This window comes from Apodemus sylvaticus, chromosome 1, assembly GCF_947179515.1.
Source record: "Apodemus sylvaticus chromosome 1, mApoSyl1.1, whole genome shotgun sequence".
In the NCBI taxonomy this organism is placed as follows: domain Eukaryota; kingdom Metazoa; phylum Chordata; class Mammalia; order Rodentia; family Muridae; genus Apodemus; species Apodemus sylvaticus.
In genome coordinates this window covers 184,839,444-184,862,982 of record NC_067472.1, presented here as the reverse complement: position 1 = coordinate 184,862,982, position 23,539 = coordinate 184,839,444, and the positions used below count along the sequence as shown (strand labels likewise).

Here is a 23,539-nt window from a genome sequence, read left to right as displayed (position 1 = left end):
GAAAGGGTCTCTATTAAACAGAAGCTGGACTTGAAGTCACTATATACCTATGCTATATACAACTCTTGATTCTTCTGCCTCAACTTTCCAATTACTATAGTTGAGACATACATTACTATACAAACTAAAATTTTTTGAATGTACAGCCCTGTGTGGTTTGAATGTTTGGCCCATGGGAATTGGCACTATTAGGAGGTATGGCCTTGTTGGGGGAAGTGAGTCACTGTGGTCTATGAGGTCCTATGCTTAAGCTCTGCCTGGGGCAAAGGAGAGTGTCCAACTGGCTGCCTACAAAAGAGTCCTCCTCTCCTGGTTGCCTTCAGATCATGATGTAGACTTTCAGCACCATGTTTGTCTGGAGACTGCCATGTTTCCCACTATGATAATGGACTGAACCTCTGAAACTGTAAATCAGCTCCAATTTTCCTATGTAAGAGTTGCCATGGTCATAGTGTCTCTTCACCGCAATGAAACCCTAAGACAAGCCCCAAAAACCCATATATAAAGAAAAATACGATCAGCATAAGAAATTGTTAACAATTTTAAATCTAAGAAATGATCCAGAAGTGAGTTCTTGACTATTTCAAGTTTTTCATATGCATCAAAAGCTTCATACATGTATTTTTCTAAGTAGTTTCAATTTGGCAATTTTGTTTTTTATGAGAAGCTCACTAGAGAAGACCACTCAGACAGTATATAGCCAACTGAAAGTCTTTATTCCAGCCAGCGCTGAGTACATTCAGGTATTTGGGACCCAAGTATACCTCCAAGCACTTAGAACAAAACCCACATCTTACCAGGCGGTGGGAAGCAGAGGCAGGCGGATTTCTAAGTTTGAGGCTGGCCTGGTCTACAGCTGAGTTCCAGGATAGCCAGAGCTACACAGAGAAACCCTGTCTCGAAAACAAAAACAAACAAACAAAAAAAAACCCACATCCTATTATCTTGTTCAACAGTTGCAGGGGGAACTTTTGCCCAAGCTGGAAGTTTAAAAGAAGCCAAGATAATCAGATAGCTGGACACAGGCTATTTAACATATGACAGGATAAATTATCAGAGACAATTTGAACTCCAGTTCCTTGATCAGAACTGGGTAATATTCTACCAGATTCTCCATCAAGTAAATTTTAGTCAAACCTGAAATGACCTCAGCAAGAATATAGATGGACGATCCTGTGGACTTCCTTGTCTTATCACAAATGTATTGTTTATCTTCATGTGTGGGCAGAGGGCATAAATAATGAATTTTTTAAAAAATGTGTTTAACCCCTTTATAAAGTACTTATTTATCAATGACTGCATTTTAAAAATCGTCTCACAATGGACTCACAATTCAAATCCTTTCATGTTCCTTTACCCATTTTATGTATCCAAATGAAGTTAGTTAAAATTTAACAGTGAATGAATGTACGTGGCTTTTCTAAACCATCTAAAGTACAATTATCCTTTCATATCAGTTACAATAATATCGATGAAAGCAAGAACACTGTAGAAGCCACTTTACAGAACAAGAGTATTGACCAATACTCTCAAGGATTTTATTATAACCGTTGCTACAACTTTGGCTGGTGCTGTGCCAACCATTAACAAATTAAACAAAAACAAAGTAAACATCCAGTCTAGTATCACAGGAGCAGTGGGATGTTAATGGTGACGACGAAGGCATCTCAGATAAACCTAGTTCCAATAACTGCTCTTCCTAAGTTGACTGTCCTAGGTGACTAATGATTGATAAATTAAGATTATTAACTGGAGGAGAGTAAATCAAAAAAATGCTGGTGCCCTGTATTTATGACATTTAAAGACATTCTCAACAGAGTACCTCCTCTGAACAGTCAACTTCCCACATTCACATTTTCAAAGGGTTTTCTCCACTAGGAACATATGAATACTCTGATGTTGACCAAACCGAAAGGTATACTAAAGTTCTTCCGGCAATCTTTTCAGTCATAGACTTAACAATATGAGTAGTCTGATCTTCAGTAAAGTTTTCATACAAAGGCTTGTCCACATTCCTTACAAGCACAGGACTCCTGATGGTCATGGATTTTTCTGATATTGTGTAAGCACATCATTTACAATAAAGGCTTTCACATTTACAATAAAAGCTTTTGCAATAAAAGCTTTTGCACTTACAGGATTCAGATCTACCTGTCCTCTCTGAAGAGCTGTAAGAGCTTTGCTATTTGTATTTGTTCCTATATGCTTGTGTTTGTAAGGTTTCATACCAGCATGGATTCTATTAAGTTGAAGAAGACCTGATCTCCAATTGAAGTTATCTCCTCATTCTTTACAGTGACAAGGTTTCAAATTGGTATGAATTCCCCAATATGCATTGAAGGATGAACTAATTCTAAGTGTTTCCCCATACTTCTTACATTCATAGGGTTTCTCACCAGTATAAATTTTCTAATATATAGGTAGCTTAGAATTATTGCTAAAGGCCTTTTCACATTTATATTCTTAAGGCTTCTACTAATATGAACTCTTAGAGCCCAACCAGCTTGATTTTTGACTAAAGGCCTTTATACATCCTTAACATTGGTAAGGTTTCTCACCAATGTGAATTGCAATTGTGAGTTCTCTCATGACTTCTAAGGCTTGGACCACAAGCAAAGCCTTTTCCACATTCCTTGCACTGACCGGGATTCACATCAGTATGAATTTTCTGATGTTGAATAAATTGGTACAAAGTCTGAAGGCTGACCAGCACTACTCATATTTAAAGGATTTCTTCTTTCTAGCATGAATGCTCTGGTGCCGAGTGAGCTGAGCCAGAACAGTGAAGCCCTTTCCACAGTCCTTACCCTGAATGAGTCTCTCATCAGAACCAATTTTCTGATGTTGTATGAGGTTTGAACAATTAAAGGTTTTCCCACCCACAGTCATTACATTCATATGGTTTCACAGCAGCAAGAATAACCCTGTCAAATAAGAATAGAAACATGCTTGGAGGATGTCCCACATTCCTTGCATTCAAACATTTTTGATCTGTATAAATTATTTTATGGCTTTTTTAAAAGAGTTATTATTAATCTATATTAATACACTATAGCTGTCTTCAGACACACTGGAAGAGGGCATCAGATCCCATTACAGATGTTTGTGAGCCACCATGTGGTTGCTGGGAACTGAACTTAGGACCTGGAAGAGCAGACAGTGCTCTTAACCACTGAGCCATCTCTCCAGGCCCTATTTTATGGCTCTTAAGATGAAAGGCTTCTCCACACTCTTTACCTTCTCACCATTATGAAATCTCTGGTGGCGAATAAGATGTATATTAAGTCTAAAGACTTTTCCACATCTCTTACAGTCAAAGGGTTTCTTTCCAGTGTGAATACTCTGATGCTCAGTAAAATTTGAACTTCTACGAAAGAATTTCCCACATTCCTTACACTGATATGGTTTTTCATCAGTATGAACTCTCTGATGTTGATTAAGTAGGGACTGAAGTCTGAAGGCTGACCCACACAGCTTACACTTGAAAGGTTTCACATTAGTGTGAATACTCCGATGCTCAGTAAAATTTGACCTTCGACGAAAGAATTTCCCACATTCCATGCACTGATATGGTTTTTCACCAGTATGAATTCTCTGATGTTGATTAAGTAGGGACTGAAGTCTGAAGGCTGACCCACACAGCATACACTTGAAAGGTTTCACATTAGTGTGAATACTTCGATGCTCAGTAAAATTTGAACTTCTTCGAAAGAATTTCCCACATTCCATGCACTGATATGGTTTTTCACCAGTATGAACTCTCTGATGTTGATTAAGTAGGGATTGAAGTCTGAAGGCTGACCCACACAGCTTACACTTAAAAGGCTTCACATTAGTGTGAATACTCAGATGCTCAGTAAAATTTGACCTTCGACGAAAGAATTTCCCACATTCCTTGCACTGGAATGGTTTTTCATCAGTATGGATTCTCTGATGTTGAGTAAGTAAGGACTGAAGTCTGAAGGCTGACCCACACAGCTTACACTTGAAAGGCTTCACATTAGTGTGAATGCTCTGATGCTCAGTAAAATTTGAGCGTCGACGAAAGAATTTTCCGCATTCCTTGCACTGATATAGTTTCACATCAGTATGGATTCTCTGATGTTCAGTAAGGTGGTACTTACGTCTGAAGACTGACCCACACTGATTACACTTGAAAGGCTTCTCATCAGTGTGAGTTTTCTGATGCTCAGAAAGGTATACTTGAAGTCTAAAAGCCTTCCCACATACATGACACCCAAAGGCTTTCTCTCTGGTATAAATACTCTGGGGTTGCATATGGTAGGAGCCACTACTGAATATCTTTCCACATTGTTTACACTCAAATGATTTATTTCCAGTATGAACGTTCTGGGGCTGAGACATAAGCTGTGCTAGAACAGTGAAGGCATTTCCACATTCCTCACACTGAAAGGGTCTCTCACCAGAATGAACTTTCTGATGTCGCATGAAGTTTGAGCGACGATTAAAAGCTTTCCCACACTCATTACATTCAAATGGTTTCACGCCAGAATGAATAAGCCTATGTTGAACAAGGCTGGAGTCATGCTTGAAAGACTTACCACATTCATTACATTCAAAAGGTCTCTCATCACTGTGAGCTTTCTGATGTCTTGTGAGATGCTGTTGGAGTCTGAAGGCCTTCCCACACTCCTTACATTCATAGGGTTTATCTACAGAATGAATACTCTGATACTGAGTAAGAGTTGAGCTACAACCAAAGTACTTCCCATACTCTTTACATTCATATGCATTTTCTATATTGTGAGTAAGAGTGTGGCAGGTATAAGTGGGCATTTCTTCCTTGTTAGTAATCTTTTGATCAACAACTCCTTCTTGACAACTTTGTAGTCCCTTGAATGTCCAGTAGTTGTGGCCCCTGAGTTCAAAAGTTTCACTTATATGCTTTATGGTCTGTTTAGGTAAATTTATAGTATATATGTGGTTGTCTGGAGATACTTTTTGAGCTTCATAATCTGACTCCAAATCTGAAAAAAAAGAAAATAACAAGAATATTTTATTTTTGTGTAACACTCATATGCAAAACCCATTAAATGAATGGCCTGGCTGGGCGGTGGTGGCACACGCCTTTAATCCCAGCACTTGAGAGGCAGAGGCAGAGGCAGGCAGATTTCTGAGTTCAAGGCCAGCCTGGTCTACAGAGTGAGTTCCAGGACAGCCAGGGCTACACAGAGAAACCCTGTCGGGGGGAGGGGGGGAAGAATTAAAAAAAAAAAGAAAGAATGGCCTGACTTCAAAGCATTTCTGAGAAGCTAAACCGGAGCAAGGAGAGCAGCAATAATCAAATTTTATTTAAGAAAATACTATTTACAGTATATCACTTAGAAATGGGAAGGCATGTCTGCTTAACGAGACTATAATTAATTATACTAAAATAATCTTATGTGATTTTTTTGCATAATACACAGTTTTGGGTGAAGTTTTTTTGAAGCGATTAATGAAAAAAATAACACAAATACAAAATATATATCATACATTAAGAAAACTGTCAGAGACCTGAAAACCTCATGGGGTGGAGGGGTTGGGGGGAAGAGAATCTGTGGTAGTGGTAATAAAAATGGTAATAATACCAGCAACAAGGAAGCAGAGTTGTCAGGGTCAAGAGATCTAGACCAGCTTGGACTATATATTGAAACTCTGAGAAAAATAGGAAGAAGCTAAAAAGAAAAAAGAAAGAAAGCTGGAGAGAACTCACTGACATATTTTAAAAGAGTAAGGCTCTCTGGCCAGGGAAACAGGTAAAATAACTTCAGATCCTTACCTATCCCTCCTCTTCTCCAAATCCAATCATTTTACTTCATCCCTAGATCTATTGCAACTGCTGCAGCCTCCCTGTCCCCACCATGCAGATCTCTATCTCCAAACTTACTTTTACCCACTCACAGCTTGATCCCAATGCACAATTCCAACAGGTATGCCCTGGAAATTTGAAGGTCACTCTGGTAGGCTAACAAGCAGATCTTTACCTCTCCTCGATTCCTCCAACTCCAATCCCCAATCTCATCCCTAGCTCTGTAGCAGACCACCTGCTATAGACTTGCCTCACTCTTAGACCCCATTCCCAGGGCACTAAGCAGATCTAGTGGAACACCTGCTTTCCTCCTTCCTATGGGATCCTTCAACACTCCTAAGTGTCATCTCCCAATACTAGAACCACATTTAACCTAGAACCCCTAGTGACAACACCTATCAGGACCTCAGAAGAACTTCCTACCAGGTAATACACAACCACCACACTTTCCTAAGAACCAAAGAAAGCAACAGAAAGCAAAGCACACACAACAAAGACTAGACCAGATATCAGCACCTACAATTGCAATTTTCCCAAACCCAAATGTCTATATGCCACAATATACAAAAACAGAGTACCAATCAGGTCAGTATGTCTGCACTAGAGCCTAGAAACCCTACTATAGCAGAACCTGAGTATTGTAACATGGGTAAAGCATAAGAAACAAGCCATTACAAAAGCCTTTATTACTGTGGTAGAGGCCATTAAAGAGGAAATGAAGAAATCCTTTTAAATAAATCTATGAAAACACAATTCATAAATGGAAATCAATCAATTAAACAGTTCAAGACTTCAAAGTACAAACAGAATCAATAAAGAAAACCCAAACTGAAGAATATCTGGAAGTTAAAAGAATAGGGACTAGAAAAGAAAACTTGGGAGGAAACGTCTCATAAACAGAATACAAGAGATGGAAGACAGAATAGCAGACACTGAAGACATAATAGTAAAAATGGATACCTCTGTCAAAGAAAATGGTAAAGCTAAAAATGTTCCTATATGAATCATCTAGGAAATCAGGGACACCAAGTATACCAGCCGGTTTTGTGTCAACTTGACATAGCTGGAGTTGTCACAGAGAAAGGAGCTTCAGGTAAGGAAATGCCTCCATGAAATCCAGCTGTAAGGCATTTTCTCAATTAATGATCAAGGGGAGAGGGTCTCTTGTGGGTGGTAACATCTCTGGGATGGTGGTATTGGGTTCTATAAGAAAGCAAGCTGAGCAAGCCAAGGGAAGCAAGCAAGTAACATCCCTCTTTATCAGCTCCTGCAGCCTGACCTGCTTGGGTCCCAGTCCTGACTTCCTCTGATGATCAACAGCAATGGGGAATAAAGCCATTAAATGTAAGCTGAATAAATCCTCCCCAATTTGTGTCTTGGTCATGAAGTTTGTGCAGAAACAGAAACCCTGACTAAGACACCAAGAAAGGACCATATCTAGGAATAAGAACAGAGGAAAGAGGAGAGACCTGAGTCAAAGGCAAGGAAGTATTTTCAACAAAATGATAAAAGGAAATGTACCCAATCTAAAGAATGAGATGCCTAGCAAGGTTCAGGAAGCAATCAGAACACCAATTACACTGGACCAGAAAAGAAAGTTCCCTCAGCACATAATAATCAAAACACTAAACATACAGGACAAAGAAAGAATATTAAAACGTGTAAGAAAAAGACCAAGAAACATAAAAAGGCAGACTTACTAGAATAATGCATGGCTTCTCAATTGAGACTTTAGCAACCAAAATAGACTGGACAGATGTACCACAGACTTTAAGAGACCACAGATCCACCCCAGACTAGGAAAAATTTCTAACACCATAGATGGATAAGAGACATTTCCTTTAAGCAATATCTATATACAATTCTACCCTATAAAAGGTACTAGAACAGCAGTTCTCAACATTCCTTTGTTTTGTATTGTTTTTTGTTTTTTTGGATTTTTGGTTTTTTCTGAGACAGGGTTTCTCTGTATAACCCTGGCTGTCCTGGAACCCATTCTGTAGACCAGGCTGGCCTTGAACTCAGAAAACCACCTGCCTCTGCCTCCCAGAGGGAGCGATTACAGGTGTGCACCACCACCGCCCGGCAGTTCTCAACATTCCTAATGCTGTGACCCTTTCATAAAGTTTCTCATGTTGTGGTGACTCCCAAAATAAAAATGTTTTTTGTTACTTAACAAAAATAATTTTTGTTACTATTATGAATCATAATGTAAGCATCTGATATTTCTGATTGCCTTAGGCACCCCCCTGTGAACGGGTCACAAGTTGAGAACCACTGCACTAGAAGGAAAACTCTAGCCTAAAGAGGTTAACCACACCCAAGAAACACAAGTAATAAATAATCCCAGATTAGCTAAGGACAAGATGAGAGACACACACCAGCACAACAAAGTAAGAGACATCAAGAAACACTGCTCACTGACATCTCCCAACATTAATGGTCTCCATTCAGCAGTAAAAGGACACAGACCAACAGAATGGATTCAGAAACCTGCTGCTGCCTCCAAGAAACACACATTAACGCCAAGAATAGATAGCACCTCAAGGTAAAAGAATGGAAAAAGAAATCCATTTCCAAGCAAATGGAATTGCTTGAGCAAGCTTGTGTACCCATTTCAATATCTGACAAAATCGACTTCAGACCAAAACTAATTATAAGTGATAAAGAAGAACAATACATGATCATCAAAAACAAGGCTGGAGAGATGGCTCAGTGGTTAAGAGCATTGACTGCTCTTCTGAAGGTCCTGAGTGCAAATCCCAGAAACCACATGGTGGTTCACACTCATCCATAATGGGATCTGATGGCCTCTTCTGGAGTGTCTGAAGACAACTACAGTGTACTTACATATAATAAGTAAATCTTTAAAACAAAACAAAAAACAACAAACAAAACACCAACATATATGCACTGAACAGAAATCACTCAAGTTTTCAAGTTTGTAAAAGAAACAATATTTCTGCTTAAATCACATTAATAATTAGTGGGAGCATTATTAGCATTAATAATAATGGGAGACTACAATACCCCACTCTCACCAATAGACAGGTCAACCAGACAAACTAAACAGGGAAATGCTGGTGCTAACTGAAATTATAAACCAAAAGACACAACAAATATTTACAGAACATATCACCCAAACATAAGAGAATATATCAATTCAGCATCCCATCAATCTTTCTCCAAAATTAACCACATACTTTGACAAAAAGCAAGTCTCAAAAGACATAGGAAATTCAAATGACACCTTGCATTCTATCTCACCACTATGGATTAAAAATAATAGAAAACTTACAAACTTGTAGAAACTGAAAACTCATTACTGAAGAAAAGATGGGTTAGGAAAGAAATTAAGAAATTAAAAGACTTTCTAGAATTGAATGAAAATGAAGACACAACATACCCAAACTTAGAGGGCAAGATGAAGATGGTTTTAAGAGGAAAGTTCATACAATTATGTACCAACATAAAGACACTGGAAAGGATCTTATACTAGCAAGTTAACACTACACCTAAAAGTTCTAAAATAAAAAAGATAAAGTTACACCTAGTAGATGGCAGGAAATAACTAAACTGGGGACTGAAATCAGTAAAACAGAAGCAACAATAAAACAACTCAAAGAATCAATGAAACAAAGAGTTTGTTCACTGGGAAATTGGTAAGACTGCCAAACCATTAGCCAAATTACCTAAAAGGCAGAGAGAAAAGATCCAAATAAACAAAATTAGAGATAAAAGGAGGATATAACCACAAACACCAAGGAAAATCAGAGAATCATTAGGACATAAGAAAAAAACATGTACTCCACCAAATTAGAAAATCTAAAAGAAGTGGGTGATTTTTCAAATACAAACTACTTACCAAAGTTAAAAACAAGACCAAATAAGCAATGTAAACAAACCTACATATTCCTAATAAAATAGAATCAGTAATTAAAAATCTTCCAACAATAAAAAGTCCAAGGCCAAATGGTTTTAGCATGAAATTATACTAGACTTTCAAAGCAGAGTTCATGCCAACACTCCTCAAATTACTGTCCAAAACAGAAACAGAAGGAACAGTGCCTGTGTTAGGGTTTTACTGCTGTGAAGACACACCATGAGCAAGGCAATAGTTATACAGACAAACATTTCATTGGAACTCGTAAAGTTTCCAAGGTTAATCAATTATTATCACGGCAGAAAGCATGGCAGCAGGCAGGCAGACATGGTGCTGGAGGAGCTGAGAGTTCTACATCTTGTTCGGAAGGCAGCCAGGAAAAGCCTCTGATTCCACACTGGGTGGGACTTCAGCATAGGACGAAAATACAAATAGATCCATGCTTATCACCCTGTATAAAACTTTACTCCAAATGGATCAAAAATCTCAACATGAAACCAAATACACATAGAAGAAAGATGTGAAATAGACTTGAACTCATCAGCACAGAAAAAGACTGAATAGAATACCATTAGCACAGCCAGAGATCAACAATTAACAAACGGGGCTTTATGAAACTGAAGAGCTTCTGCACAGTACAGGACACTGTCATTCAGACACAGTGGCAACCTACATATCCCATATAGGGCGTATATCCAAATTATATAAAGAACTTAAGAAATTAGGTATCAAGAAAACAAGCCAAGTAAAAAATGGGGTACAGACCTAAACAGAGAATTCTCAAAAGAGGAAACTCAAATGGCTGAGGCACACTTAAGGAAATGTTCAACATCTTCAGCCATCAGGGGAAAATGCAAATCAAAACCACTTGGAGCTTTCACCCTATACCCATCAGGAAGGCTAAGGTCATTAAACAAGTGACCATCATGCTGACGAACATGTGGAGGGAGGGGGAACAACATTTTCTTTCTATTTTGCTGTTTAATATGGAAAGGTTTTATTGGTGCTGTTATTTCGTCTGTTTTTTGTTTGTTTTTAATGGTCCAGTTATCTTCATTTTATGTTTCCGTGAGTATACACACACACACACACACATACATACATATACATACACACACACAGTAAGTATATAAACATATCATTTCCAGGTCTGGTGTCCAAGGAAGCCAAAAAAAGAACATCAGATCCTTTGGAACTGGACTACAGCAGGTGCAAACTGCACATGGCTGCTGGGACTGAGTGGGTGCTGGGAGGCACAGCTGGGCTCTCTGTAGAAGCAGGAGGTACCCCTAACCACCACAGCTCTGCTCCAGTCCCTCTGTACTGTGAAATGATCTCACATGGAGCCTCCCTGAGCACAGGCTGTGCTGCAGGGCTGCAGGCTCACCTCACTCTCACTCACCTGGGCTCAGCCTGTCTGTTTCTTCCTTCACAGCCATCCGGGGCTCTTTCTGCTGCTCCAGTAAGACGATCAGATCGGGCTTGGAAATGCAACTTCCCACTTAAAAGAAAAAGAGAGATGGCTCATTGTGCAGACTTCAACAACTCAGTCTAATTATCCCAGGAAGTCTGGGACCCTGAGATGTAAACAAGGCTGGCCTGAACTTCCTTGCTCTGCCTGCATGTACCTCCCAAATGCTGGGACTGAAGGTGTGTGCCACCATGCCCTGCCAGTGTAGATTTTTAAGATACAGACTCATTTATTATAAAGGTCTACACAGCTTGGCACAGTAGATGATGCCTGTGAACACAGTAGGTGGGGCAATGAGCCAGGCTCTCTGCACTGCAATGCAAGATCCTCATCTCCAAAAAACAAATAAAAACTTGAAAAGCCAAAATAATGCTGAGGAAAGACTTCAGAGAAAAAGAAACAACCTGGGCAAGAACCCACCTATTTCCAATTAGGATTGTAATCTTCTTTAAATGCAGGCGGGGCTCGTCACTGACGAGGAAGGCAGAGCTGAGAAGGGAGAACAGGAACCCAGAGGCTCCACTGTCTGTGTGGACCCCAGCTCTGCAGCTCACTAATACTGACATCCACCCCGGCGAGGCCCGTAGGACTCTATGCTCAATTTTCCACCTAAAAACTGGGCATGGTGGCGCATACACACACAGAGTCACAACACTTGAAGAGCTTAAGCAGGCAGAGGAGAAGTTCAAGGCTGGGTTTAGTTTCTCAGCAAGTCCAAAGCCAGTCCTCACCATGTGAGACATGGCTTCAACAAAAGCAATTCATAATAGTGATTAACAAGAATAATAATAAGTAGTAGTATTTGGGAGGAGTTTCGCAGGAACTGTCATTGTTCCTGTGCCGCCTGTCCTCACGCTCCCACCTCATCCTCACAGATCTGCTCAATGAAAAGACAAACTTCACCCCCTACAATGTCCTCTGCAAAGCGGGCAAAGGAAGTGTTCACCGAAGGAAACAGACTGTGTCCACTTCTGTTTGCAGTCAACTCTATGGATTCATTAGTAAGTAAATCATAACAGCTCCTGTGTTAGTTGTGCGTGTACAGGTGTGTGTAAGTGTGTGCAGGCATGCTTGCATGTCTGGATAGGTCAGAGACGAATGCCAGGTGTGTTTTTTGACTGCTCCCAACTTTAGTATCTGAGACAGGCTCTCTCCCTGAGAAGACCAACAAGGGGCAGGCAAGCAGGCACTTCATGAAGTCCTGTTCGGGACATAAGAAATTTTAAGCTATTGCTTTGGGAAGAAGGAGGAACTCAGCTATCTCTTCTGAATTCTATTAACAAAATTTTATTTTTTTTCTGTGTATATGAGTGTCTGTCTCTCTGTAGGTCTGAGCACCATATGTGTGTATGACCTTGAAGGCCAGAAGAGGGCATTAATTAGATCACCTGGAACTGGAGTTACACACAGCTGTGAGCCCCATCTGCAGTGCTGAGAATTGAACCTGGATCCTCTGCAAGAGCTTCTGGTTCTCTTAACCACCAAGCTATCTCTCTAGCCCAAGATTCTATTTATGGATTTATCTCTTTATTTATTTTATTTATGTGTGTGTCTTGTTTTGATTGAAACAAGGCTTCACCCTGAAGACTAGGCTAGCCTGGAACTCAGGATGTATCTGAGGGTGATCCTGCACTCACAGCAATCTTCCTGCCTCAGCCTTCTCAGTGAAGCAATGACAGAATCAGCCACCATCCCAGCTTCAGCTACCACTGGGAAGATGGCACTGTCCTTTAATTCAGAGTCAGGAAAGCACACACTGTACAGGACACATCCCCATCCCCGGGGCACAGGCTTACCCACTGCCACGAGGTTGCTGTAGGTCTCCAACATCGTGTCCCTGTATAGGGCCTTCTGAGCAGCATCCAGGCAGGCCCACTCCTCCTGAGAGAAGTCAACAGCCACATCCCTAAATGTCACTGACCCCTGGAAGAGCAAACACAACTAGAGTGAAACTGGGGAAGCTTCCAAGATGGAAACCAGACGGGAAAGGACTCAAGCGTGGGAAGGGAGCCTTAAGGAGATGCTCAAGGCGCCTGAGTGCACGAGCTCCCCATGAACGACGGCTGTGCCCACCTCCAGAGCCAGTCACTGTGCCTCTCCACTCCATCCACATCCCTCAGGGTAGACCCCACAAAGGAGAAATGTCACCGGGCTCAGGGAAATCACATAAGGTATGCTGTGGGTCCTTGAGTTTATTATGGTATAAGATGATGTCATTAAGATTTTTTTGTCATGGGAATGATTTAATGCAGTATATAAGAGTTCACATTATGTGCATATTATGTTTTGTACCATTAAAAAAAATAATCAAAAGACTTTCCAGGTGACAACGTGTGTCAGGTCTTCCCTGACTCTGGAGACCGCAGTCATCTCCCAATCACAGCCTGGATGACCTTTCTCTCTAATCACTGAACTCTCCCCTAAAGCCTCCTCAGGGAGGTCACCTCCTCACACATGCACAGGGGACACTCACTCTCACACACTGGGTCATCAGCCTGACACCACCACAGAGGTCAATCAGGTTTCCCCATGCAGTCAATGAGACCATCACCTCAGAGCTCTGAAGCCCCCAAGGCCCCTGTTCCCCTGAGGGACTGACACCTCCGCTGCAGGGACAGTCCTCCCTGAGCACAGACCAAGCAGACAGCACACCTGGAGGAATGCGTTCAAAGACAACCCCAGTGCCAGCTGGGAAGAGGCACAGACAGGAAGTGCTCAGACCTGCAGACCCTCACTGCAGAGGGGCAGACTGGGCTGGGGATCCCGGATCCTTGGGAAGCTTCAGGAGGGAGGGAGGGCAGGAGTCACCTAACCTGAAAGTCACCCTAGGTCAGAGAGAAATGTCAACTTACACAGACCATGTGGTGAGAAGTGGAGCTGGCCATTCTTCTTCAGGCTTCCTCCCCTGGGGGACAAAAAGAAAGCCTTTCATTGGATTGTGACTTGATGTTCCCAGGCTGACTTCTGTCACTGGATTTCATTGACTATGTTTATTTCTCAAGCACCCCCACTCACCCACTCACTCTCTCCCTCCCGCCGCTCACAGCCTCCACACACAAATTAGAAGCACACAGGAGTCTACACAGAGCCGACCCTCTCCTAACCCCAGACAACCCCCTGCACAGGGGTCAGTGTGGGAGTGCAGGGCATAGACATGTCTGCCTTGAACTTCCTCCAGAGGATGCCAGCAGAAGGGATCCCATCCCCCACTGAGATCCAGCTAGCCCTGCCCCTGGGCAGCTCCGCCTACTGTGAGCACATCTTCCTACTGGAACCCCGCCTACCAAGGCTCCCAGGGGCTCCCAGCATCTGAATGGCACCTCCTTTGTAAACTCAGGGCTGACGCCCAGCAAGGTTGGAAGGGCTGCAGCTGCAGTGCTCAGGCGGGGTCCAGCATTCTGTGCCCACTTTTAGTGAATGGGGCTGTGCACTGTGGGACACTCTCCTGAGAGCCTTCGATCCTCTATGTTGAGGAATGGCTTTGTACACTGTGTGTCTTAGTCAGGATTTCTATTCCTACACAAACATCATGACTAAGAAGCAAGTTGGGAAAGAAAGGGTTTATTCAGCTTACACTTCCATGTTGCTGTTAATCACCAAAAGAAGTCAGGACTGGAACTCAAGCAGGTCAAGAAGCAGGAGCTGATGCAGAGGCCATGGAGAGATGTTTCTTCCTGGCTTGCTTCCCCTGGCTTGCTCAGCTTGCTTTCTTATAGGACCCAGGACTACAAGCCCAGGGATGGCACCACCCACAAGAACTCTCCCCCCCTTGATCACTAATTGAGAAAAGGCCTTACAGCTGGATCTCATGGAGGCATTTCCTCACCTGAAGCTCTTTTCTCTGTGATAACTCCAGCTTGTGTCAAGTTGACACACAAAACCAGCCAGTACACTGTGTGTTCAGATGGTGATTTCTATGCCCAGAGCTGTGCTTACAGTCTGGACGCTGGCACTGCCGTCATTAACTGGCCCTGCCTAATGTTGTATAAAACCTGGTTTCCTTCAACTCTGATTGGTTAATAAAGGGCTGATCAGCCAACAGATGGGCAGGAGAGGGGAAGCAGTAGGATCTTCCAAGCAGAAGGACAGAGGGACAGAGAGGGCAAAGGGAGCATCTATGAGCAAGTCACCAGGGGAGTTACCTCGAGAACACTGATGGGGCAGAGAAAGGACCAAGGTGGCCGGTGGCAGGGCATGTGGCTGGTGGTAGGCAGCCACAGACGGGTAGATAGTGAGAATCTGCCCAGCTACAGTGCTTAAAGCTTGTTGTCAAATACAAGCTCTGAACCACACACACAACCTCACTCATGTACACTCTGCCACTGTTATCTCCTATAAACAGTAGATGCTGGTTACTGGGGTCTGAGTGGCTGAGGCTGGTTGTGCAGCATCGTGGTTGACAATGGTAGATGCAGACCCATAAGGGAGAGAGCTGGGAAGAATCTGATCATGGATTACAAAATGTCACCCACAAGTCAGAAGCTCAAGAGATACATCGTGAAACTTGGTGACATGATTAAGTGTACTCACTACAAAAATGTTATGAATTTAGTTATTCCAAAGCACATAAAGAATCCAAAATATTATACTGTACTAATACTAAAACAAAACAAATGCACTCGCGCGCGCACACACACTCACACACCCCTAACACTAACGTCTGAAGGTTCCTGTCTATAACATCTTGAGAAAAGAGCATGACTGTAAACTCATCAAGGGTCACTGAAACAATACTGTGACTACTAAGTGGAAAGGGAAGGAACAATGTAGGGGACACAATGGTGGAGATAGGAATGCGCACATTCCTTCTTCATGTACTGACAGTTACATATTCAAAAAATACAACCTCATTTCTCAAACATTAAGAGCAAGCTCATGCTGGGCGGTGGTGGCTCACACCTTTAATCCCAGCACTTGGGAGGCAGAGGCAGGCGGATTTCTGAGTTCGAGGCCAGCCTGGTCTACAGAGTGAGTTCGAGGCCAGCCTGGTCTACAGAGTGAATTCCAGGACAGCCTGGGCTACACAGAGAAACCCTGTCTCGAAAAAACCAAATCCAAAAAACCAACCAACCAAACAAAAAAGAGCAAGCTCGCTCTTGAATCTGAGACGCGGAGCAACAATGTTCCCACGGGTCTCCAGCCCGGCACTCGGGGAGCCCGAGGAAGCCTGAGCCCCGGACGCCATCTGAGAGCCTCACCGAGCCTTTCCTTCCGTCCCCTCAGCACTCACGAGGCTGGGCTCTGACAAAGTCACGGGACTCAACAAGTAGCTGTGTCCTACGTCCAGCCTCAAACGCTGGAGGTCTCAACTGAGTCCGCACCTGACCCCCTCCTTACTGAAGCTTGGTCCTCTCGGCTCGAGCCCCTGTGGTCAAGGAGGAGGAAAAGAAACGGGCCGGACAACGGCAACGACAACGACAAGCACAGAGACACAAATAATGCAGAGAGCTCAACGTGTGTGTACACAGACAGACAGACAGACAGCGACACACACACACACCACCGTCCCCTCACGCTCACTCATATACCAGCATCCACCCACCCCACACCACACCCACACCTAGCCCGAGGCGTTCGGCCTTACTCGGTGGAGACACAGACCAAGCTGGTTTCTTCAGCGACCATAAATGTTAATTTCCGCGGTGCCCACGCACGACACCGGAACTGGATCCCTTACTTCCGGCGCGGTGCACCCTGGGAAGTACAGTCCTCGCGCGGAACTCCAGGAGGCGGAGCTCTGAGGGTCACGGAGATCCGGTCCCGCTACTCCGCCCCGCCCACCTGGGGGCGGTGCCGCCTGCTTTCAGGGTCTTTGCAAAAGGGCGCGGGCTTTGAAGCTCCCTGGTTTGTGCTCCAAAGATACTTCCGAGTTCTGAACGTAACTGATTTTCTCTGCTGTGGAGGACAGAAGAGCGGAAGTTGTAAATGCACACTGGGAAGTAATGTCAGATCGGGATGTAAATAATTTGATTAAGCTTTGCCCGAGTCCCACTGCGTGGAATTCAGCCTCGTTGTGCTCTGGTAGGGACTATGGTAAATTTGAAGACTGAACTAAAGAATTGGTTGATTTAACACGTGGGAAGTATACGTCAGCGATTTCAAAGAGACAGATGTTCTGGACCCTCCCTGGGCTCATTGTCCCTGTTGATTTAGATAGGAAAACGTGGCTGAGGAGCGCATCTGTGTGTATCAACTGAACTGTGTCCAAGAGGAGACAGTCATTTACCCCATCTTGAATGAATATCACATAAAGGGATTCTAAACACACAGGTAGGCTTCGTTTTTGTAGGAATCCCCTATTTTTGTAGTAACATGACACTGTCAAACTTCCAAAATCACTTGTGCTTTTTCTTATATTTACACACAACTTTTTCATTCCAGAACATGATAGAAAACAAAGTTCAAAATAATAGACGTTCCAACTAAGACCATTAATCATATTAAATGTATTTATTATAATGGTCCAAACGCTAAAAGTATAGGCTGTCAGTTGAGATTTGAAAACAAGTCAGACCCAGCCAGGTATTAACTAGTAAAATATGTTAGCATTGAATTCGCTAGCAGATTAAAGTAACAATAGCCAAGTGAGGAGTAGCCTCATTAGGAACGGCAGCCAAATGCACTGTCACAAGCAAATGTTCTCAGTCTCAGTCACAGATAGAACAAACCCAGAACAGCAACAGTGCCTAGTCAGCACAGCACATCAACTGTGAAAGCTGTCAGAATCAACATGGAGACAGTTAACCTTTTGTAGGGTTCCATAGCTGCCTGCAGCTATTACGAAGTGGGTTTCTGGAACAGAAGCTGAGGAATAAATAGGGAAGAGGGGCGAAAAGAAGTATGGCTAAGACAATATTCACTGATCAAAGCCCGAAACTTTAATGGCGCTAGACCTTTTAACAGTTTGGGCAAACCCTTCCCCCCAGACTCCAGGCTGAGTTCCGGTGGAAGTTGTCTAGCTTCTCTTGGAGGTCCTCGTCTTGACTGCTCCTGCAGCTGGGTGGGTCACCTGCTTAATTCAGGAATTCCTAGACCTGGAGGAACAATGAACTTAACCTTTACTTCGAGCACTCCACCCTAGGTGGGGAGAAGTTAACCTTGACCAAAGTCAAACTCTGACCAAGTGCAAGACTGCCCCAATATGGTTCTGTACACCTTTAATGGAGTCGGGTGCCTTAAATGAAGGGTGTTCCTGTACACACACACCTATAGCAGAAATGACTATTATCTGGAGATGCTTCTAATTAAAGCTTCCTTTTCTTAAATGCTTTCTTTTTTTTCAGTGAAACTAATACTTTATATATTTTTCTACTGAACTTTTAAAAAATTAAAGGTGGCATCTGTTCTTAAGATATTTCACATTCTGATCACTAGAGACTGTAGGCAAAGAGTCCCTCTCCACGCCCAGATGTCTGCGTAAGCAAAGCTTTGTGGTTTGTTTATTCTCAGCCTAATGGATATAAGTATTCCTATCGTAATCAATAAGCCTGGGTCGCTGCCTTTTGTCCCCATTGATGCTGAAATCTCCTTAAATCCCATGAGGCTCTGCATGGCCTGTGACACTGGCATTTACTGAGGGAGAGCTGTTCACTCCCTTCATCTCCTTTTCTTCTAGGTTTCATGTGAGTGTAGTGCCTGTTTACATGTGTGTGGAAGTGGTGTGCATGCAGATACACACAAGCAAATAAGGCGTTATGACCAATAAGACAGAAATGAAACAAGGCCCACAAAAATACCACTGAGTTTACTTTGTGTTGGCCAGTTACTCCTGGGCATGTGGCCTGTCCCGAGGTATGGCTGATATACCCAGTGAGACTGCATTGGAGGAAACTGTATTCTGTGTACGCTGGATATGGGAGAACCTGCAATCCCAGATCTGGAAAGAGTGAAGCAAGAGACCCAGAAGTTGGAGATCAGCTTGAGCTACAGGATGAGACCACTTAAGAAAGCCAGCCAGCCAGCAAGCAGACGAGAAATATAGAAAGTTAGAAAGAGGAAGAAGAAAAGTGGGGCTAGAGAGTGACTCAGCATTTAAAGAGTGTGCACTGCTCTTACAGAGAGGACCCCACTTTGGTTCCTAACACTCATATGAAAGGCTCTCAGCTGCCTGTCACTTTACCTCCTGGAGATGCAGTGCCATCTTGTGTAATCTGTAAGTACCCACACTAATGTGCAGAGACCACACACACACACACACACACAAACACACAATCTGAATGTCCCTCTTGGTGGCTCAGTGTGCCATCTACATTCAATTGTGTGGGCTCTCTGCTTATCCGATGTGACATAACCGGCTGCTACTGCTCCAGCACCTGCCCGCTTGCTGACACGCTGAGCAGGGACTTTGTTCTTCCAGTTTATTTACTATGAAAATTAAACCTTAAAGAAATAAAAAGAGCCGGGGGGTGGTGGCGCACGTCTGTAATCCCAGCACTCTGGGAGGCAGAGGCAGGTGGATTTCTGAGTTCGAGGCCAGCCTGGTCTACAGAGTGAGTTCCAGGACAACCAGGGCTATACAAAGAAACCCTGTCTCAAAAAAACCAAGCCCAAAAACCAAAACAACAACAACAACAACAAAAAAAACCCTAAAAAAAAAAAAAAAAAAAAACAAACCTAAAAAAAAAGACAGAAAGAAAAGAAAATTAAACCTTAGACGACCAAGAGAAGGAAACATCCTTCATATAACGAAAGACTCATACCTCTGGGATTTTATTTTATGTATTTCGTTATACTGATTTATTTTATATTGTTTAGATCTGAACCCCATTTTTTAATAGGGTTGTTTGGTGAAGGGACTTCTAATACTGAGTTATTCCCATCCTGAGGGAAATACAAAAAGCAGTCAAACAAAAAACAAGCAAACAAGAAGGAACTTGTCAGTTCTGGGCCAGCTCTGCTCATGCTGCGGCCCCAAGGCCCTGCCTGCCGCCGGGTCGGCACCGATGAGTCCTGTGCAGAAAGAGCCGACGGCGGCTGAGAGCCAGAGCGCTCCGAGCACCGGAAGCCATTCTTTTCCTTCTCCCAGTAAGAGTCTTTCTTCCTTCTCCATTCCTATAGCAAAGAGAATGTCTCTCCTTTTATGTTTTTGTTTCTAGAGCCTTTCTATTTATAGGCCTTGAGTAAACATTTCCCTTCTTCTACCAGAAAAAAAAATCCCCTTTTTCTTTTTTAATTCTTTGTCCCAGGACCCTTCCTATTTATATCTGCAATGTTGGCTATAATTGTATCATTAATGTTGTGTTTTATAAAAATAAAGAGAGGAAGCTGCAAGAAGTTATTGAAATATCACATGAATTTCTTTGGCGCTTTTTGCTCTATAAAGCATATGGTGATCAGCAAAGGCAAGGCGAACCAACGCCACACTGTTGTCTACTGTCTGCTGGGTGTATATACCAACATCATGTGTTCTCTCAAGTATCCGTACTAGCAAAACATCACATGCCCCTTTCCCAGGCAAGTTGCAGAAAAATACCATGTTTCTGTTCTCAGCAAAACATCCTCTCATAAGACAGTTTCCAGAAAAACATCCCATGACAAAACTGAGTCTCTAAAGAAACCAAAAATTTCCACTTCATCCTTGAGAGTAAGACGAGGGGGGTCACCAGAAGCAGGCTGTCATAACAGTCAGGGGCACTGATCTATGTGTTTTCAAAAGAAGACTATCCAGGAGACCCAACCCTCTGTAAAAGGATGGCTTAGGGTTCAAGCACAGCCCGCAGTCAGTGTAAGGTTAGCATTGGTAGAATTAAGGAGAAAGTAGGTAGCTTGTAACATGTCAGCAAGGATAAGCTTGTAACATGTCAACAAGGATAAGCTTGTAACATGTCATCAAGGATAAGCTTGTAACATGTCAACAAGGATAAGCTTGTAACATGTCAACAAGTAAGATCTAACGCATTGGCTTAGTTTGGCAAAGTAGCATTGTTTATAGTTTGGAGCAGTTGCATGTCTGATCAAACATTTGGTCACCACAATCATCAAAGTAACTAACAAGCTCCTAAGCAGAGTCTGTATGACCACAGAAAAAACTCTTCCCTCCCCCCTCTTCCTTCCTTCCTTCCTTCCTCTCATCCTTCCTTCCTTCCCATCCTCTCCCCTCCCTCCCTTACCCTATCTTCCCTCTATCCTCACTTCCACTTCCCTTCCCCTCTTCTCCCTTCCTCTCCCTCCCCCCTCCTCTTCCCTAACCTTCCTTCCCTCCCATCTTCTCCCCTCCCTTCCCTCTGTCTCCATCACTCCCCTCTTCTTCCCTCCTTCCCCTCCATCCTCCCCCTTTTCCTGAATACATAGCTGCAGAGCTGTTAGGTGCTAGAAAGAATGTGAAAGTGAGCAGAGCTCAGCCCCTGCCTCATGTCCAGAGGCCAGCACCTGCAGGCCTCCCGCCACACAAGAGGAAGGGCCACAGAGGAAGAGCTGCCACTCTGAGAGCATGACTCTCCAGCCTCAGTTGACTCCATTCAAGAGCCGCACGTCCCCCTGATGGTGCAAATCCTTTTACAGAGTCTCACCTCAAGTCAGCAGGCGGATCTCTGGATTTGAAGTTATCCTCTGATCTACACACATGGGCTGAGGCACACAGAAACACACACATACACACACACACACACACACACACACACAGAGGGAGAGAGAGAGAGAGAGAGAGAGAGAGAGAAAGAGAGAGAGAGAGAGATGAATACCTGCTTTTAAAAGGAGATGGTCAAACATGGTGGTGCACACTCACTTATAACCTCATCACTAGAAATGAGGCAAGAGAATCAGGAATGAGGCCAGCCTGGGCTAAGTAGATTCTGTCTCTAAAACCTTCAAATAACAGTGAAACAAGAGTAATACAAATAATAAAAATACAAGGAAACACAGAACCTGTATGAGTGGACAGGATGCATGAGAATCCCACAGGAAGCTTATGGACTCTCTGTAAGTACAAACTTGTGCTTGACGATAGAGGCACAATCGTGAGTCTGCAGGGCCTGCAACCCCAGCATCCCAGATCTGGAAACACTGAGGCAGGAGGACCAGGAGTTCAAGGCCAGCCTGAACTACAAGGTAAAACCTGTCTAGAAAGAAAAGAAAGAAAGAAAGAAAGAAAGAAAGAAAGAAAGAAAGAAAGAAAGAAAGAAAGAAAGAAAGAAAGAAAGAAAGAAAGAAAGAAAGAAAGAAAGAGAGAAAGAGAGAAAGAGAGAGAGAGAGAGAGAGAGAGAGAGAGAAAGAGAGAAAGAGAGAAAGAGAGAAAAAGAAAGAAAATAAATGGTTCCTAGCACTGAACTGAAAGGCTCACACTGCCTGTAACTTCAACTCCTGGAGATAGAAAGCCATCTTCTGGAGTCTGTAAGTATCTGCACTCATGTACAGAGACCTCACATAAGCGTGCATACAAACAATTAAATGTAAAAATATTTTTAAAGGAAGGGGCAGGTGTGCTGGTGCATGGTATTCCTTCAATCCTAGGCAAACCTCTGTGAGGTCAAGTTAAGTCTGCTATACAGGGAGAGTTCCCAGGCAGTTAGGGCTGCTAGGTGAGACCCTATCTCAAAAGGAAAAAAAAAAAAAAAAAGAGGGTGTGGGAACGGAGGAGCTGGGATCCAGAGAGAGGAAGAGAGGCATTGTCAGCAACCCAAGAAACAGACTCCAGAGGCCAGCATCAAGATCAAGTGTATTGCCAGGCATGAAGCACTTTTGTGTACTTTTGGACCAATGGGGAACTGACGAAAGCTCTAGAGTAGCCAACCAGCCCACTGTCACAATGGGGAGGTGGCCGGCTGCCAGCACCCAAGGGGGCTTCCATAAACATGGGGGAAGTAGCCGCCACCCAGTTCCGGGCCGATTCTGATGTTTCACTGGTTTCCTAGACTCATCTATTTGTCTCGCAGTAAGTCAGCGGGCGTGGGCATTTGTACTAAGAGGGCTGCATGGAAGCCTCCCTCACCACGGACCTCTCCTCCAGGGGCTGCAGCACTCACAGGGGGGAAGAAAAGAAGGTAAAGCTTCCTTGATATCCCACTTGTCACCTGAGCACAGCAAAAGTCCTAATGCTGGACGACACTGCTGGAAAGCCATGGAGGTGGGATTCTTTGTCCCTCCCTTCCTGTCTCCACAGAGACAAGAAGCCATATAAGCCCGAGAGAGGGCTGAGCCAGTTACCCTGATTTACCCACGACATGCTGTGTACATAGCACACTGTGGTTGGGGGAGTCTCAGTAATGGAGAGAAAGCCTAGAAACAACCTGTGAGGACTGTAGGTGTGGCTCAGAGGTAGAGCCCCTGCCTAGAATCCCCCAGTGAGGGGCTGGGGGCGTGGCTCAGTGGTAGAGCCCCTGCCTAGAATCCCCCAGTGAGGGCCTGGGGGCGTGGCTCAGTGGTAGAGCCCCTGCCT

The 23,539-nt window shown here is 43.5% G+C and overlaps 3 protein-coding genes across 3 annotated transcripts in view; all 3 read right to left on the bottom strand.

The window, feature by feature from the left end:
* Nucleotides 1-16,792, bottom strand: part of LOC127672616 (zinc finger protein 59-like) — a 52,575-nt gene extending 35,783 nt beyond the window's left edge. Inside the window, 1 exon segment of the mRNA XM_052167876.1 lies at nt 16,727-16,792. The gene's annotated coding sequence lies outside the window, so the exon portion shown is untranslated.
* The window catches only part of LOC127672618 (zinc finger protein 60-like), a 111,456-nt gene extending 94,591 nt beyond the window's left edge, over nt 1-16,865 (bottom strand). Inside the window, exon 1 of the mRNA XM_052167908.1 lies at nt 16,768-16,865. The gene's annotated coding sequence lies outside the window, so the exon portion shown is untranslated. The remainder of the gene's footprint in view (nt 1-16,767) is intronic.
* LOC127672636 (zinc finger protein 60-like) lies at nt 696-16,844 on the bottom strand. Its single transcript, XM_052167941.1, has 5 exons — nt 16,751-16,844; nt 14,019-14,071; nt 12,963-13,089; nt 11,098-11,196; nt 696-4,988 (listed from the first exon to the last, which is right to left on the bottom strand). The coding sequence occupies exons 2-5, from the start codon at nt 14,049-14,051 to the stop codon at nt 3,193-3,195; spliced, it is 2,055 nt and encodes a 684-aa protein (XP_052023901.1). The 5' UTR covers nt 14,052-14,071; nt 16,751-16,844; the 3' UTR covers nt 696-3,192.
* Nucleotides 16,866-23,539: the final 6,674 nt, after the last annotated feature.

What these genes read in the sequence shown, in the direction of transcription:
- LOC127672636 (XM_052167941.1), bottom strand. Translation starts at nt 14,051, where the DNA reads ATGGCCAGCTCCACTTCTCACCACATGGTCTGT. An exon ending in CTTCTCACCACATGGTCTGT is followed by an intron (nt 13,090 to 14,018) that starts GTAAGTTGACAT and finishes TTGCTCTTCCAG; the next exon opens with GGGTCAGTGACATTTAGGGA. An exon ending in AACAGACAGGCTGAGCCCAG is followed by an intron (nt 4,989 to 11,097) that starts GTGAGTGAGAGT and finishes CTTTTTTTTCAG; the next exon opens with ATTTGGAGTCAGATTATGAA.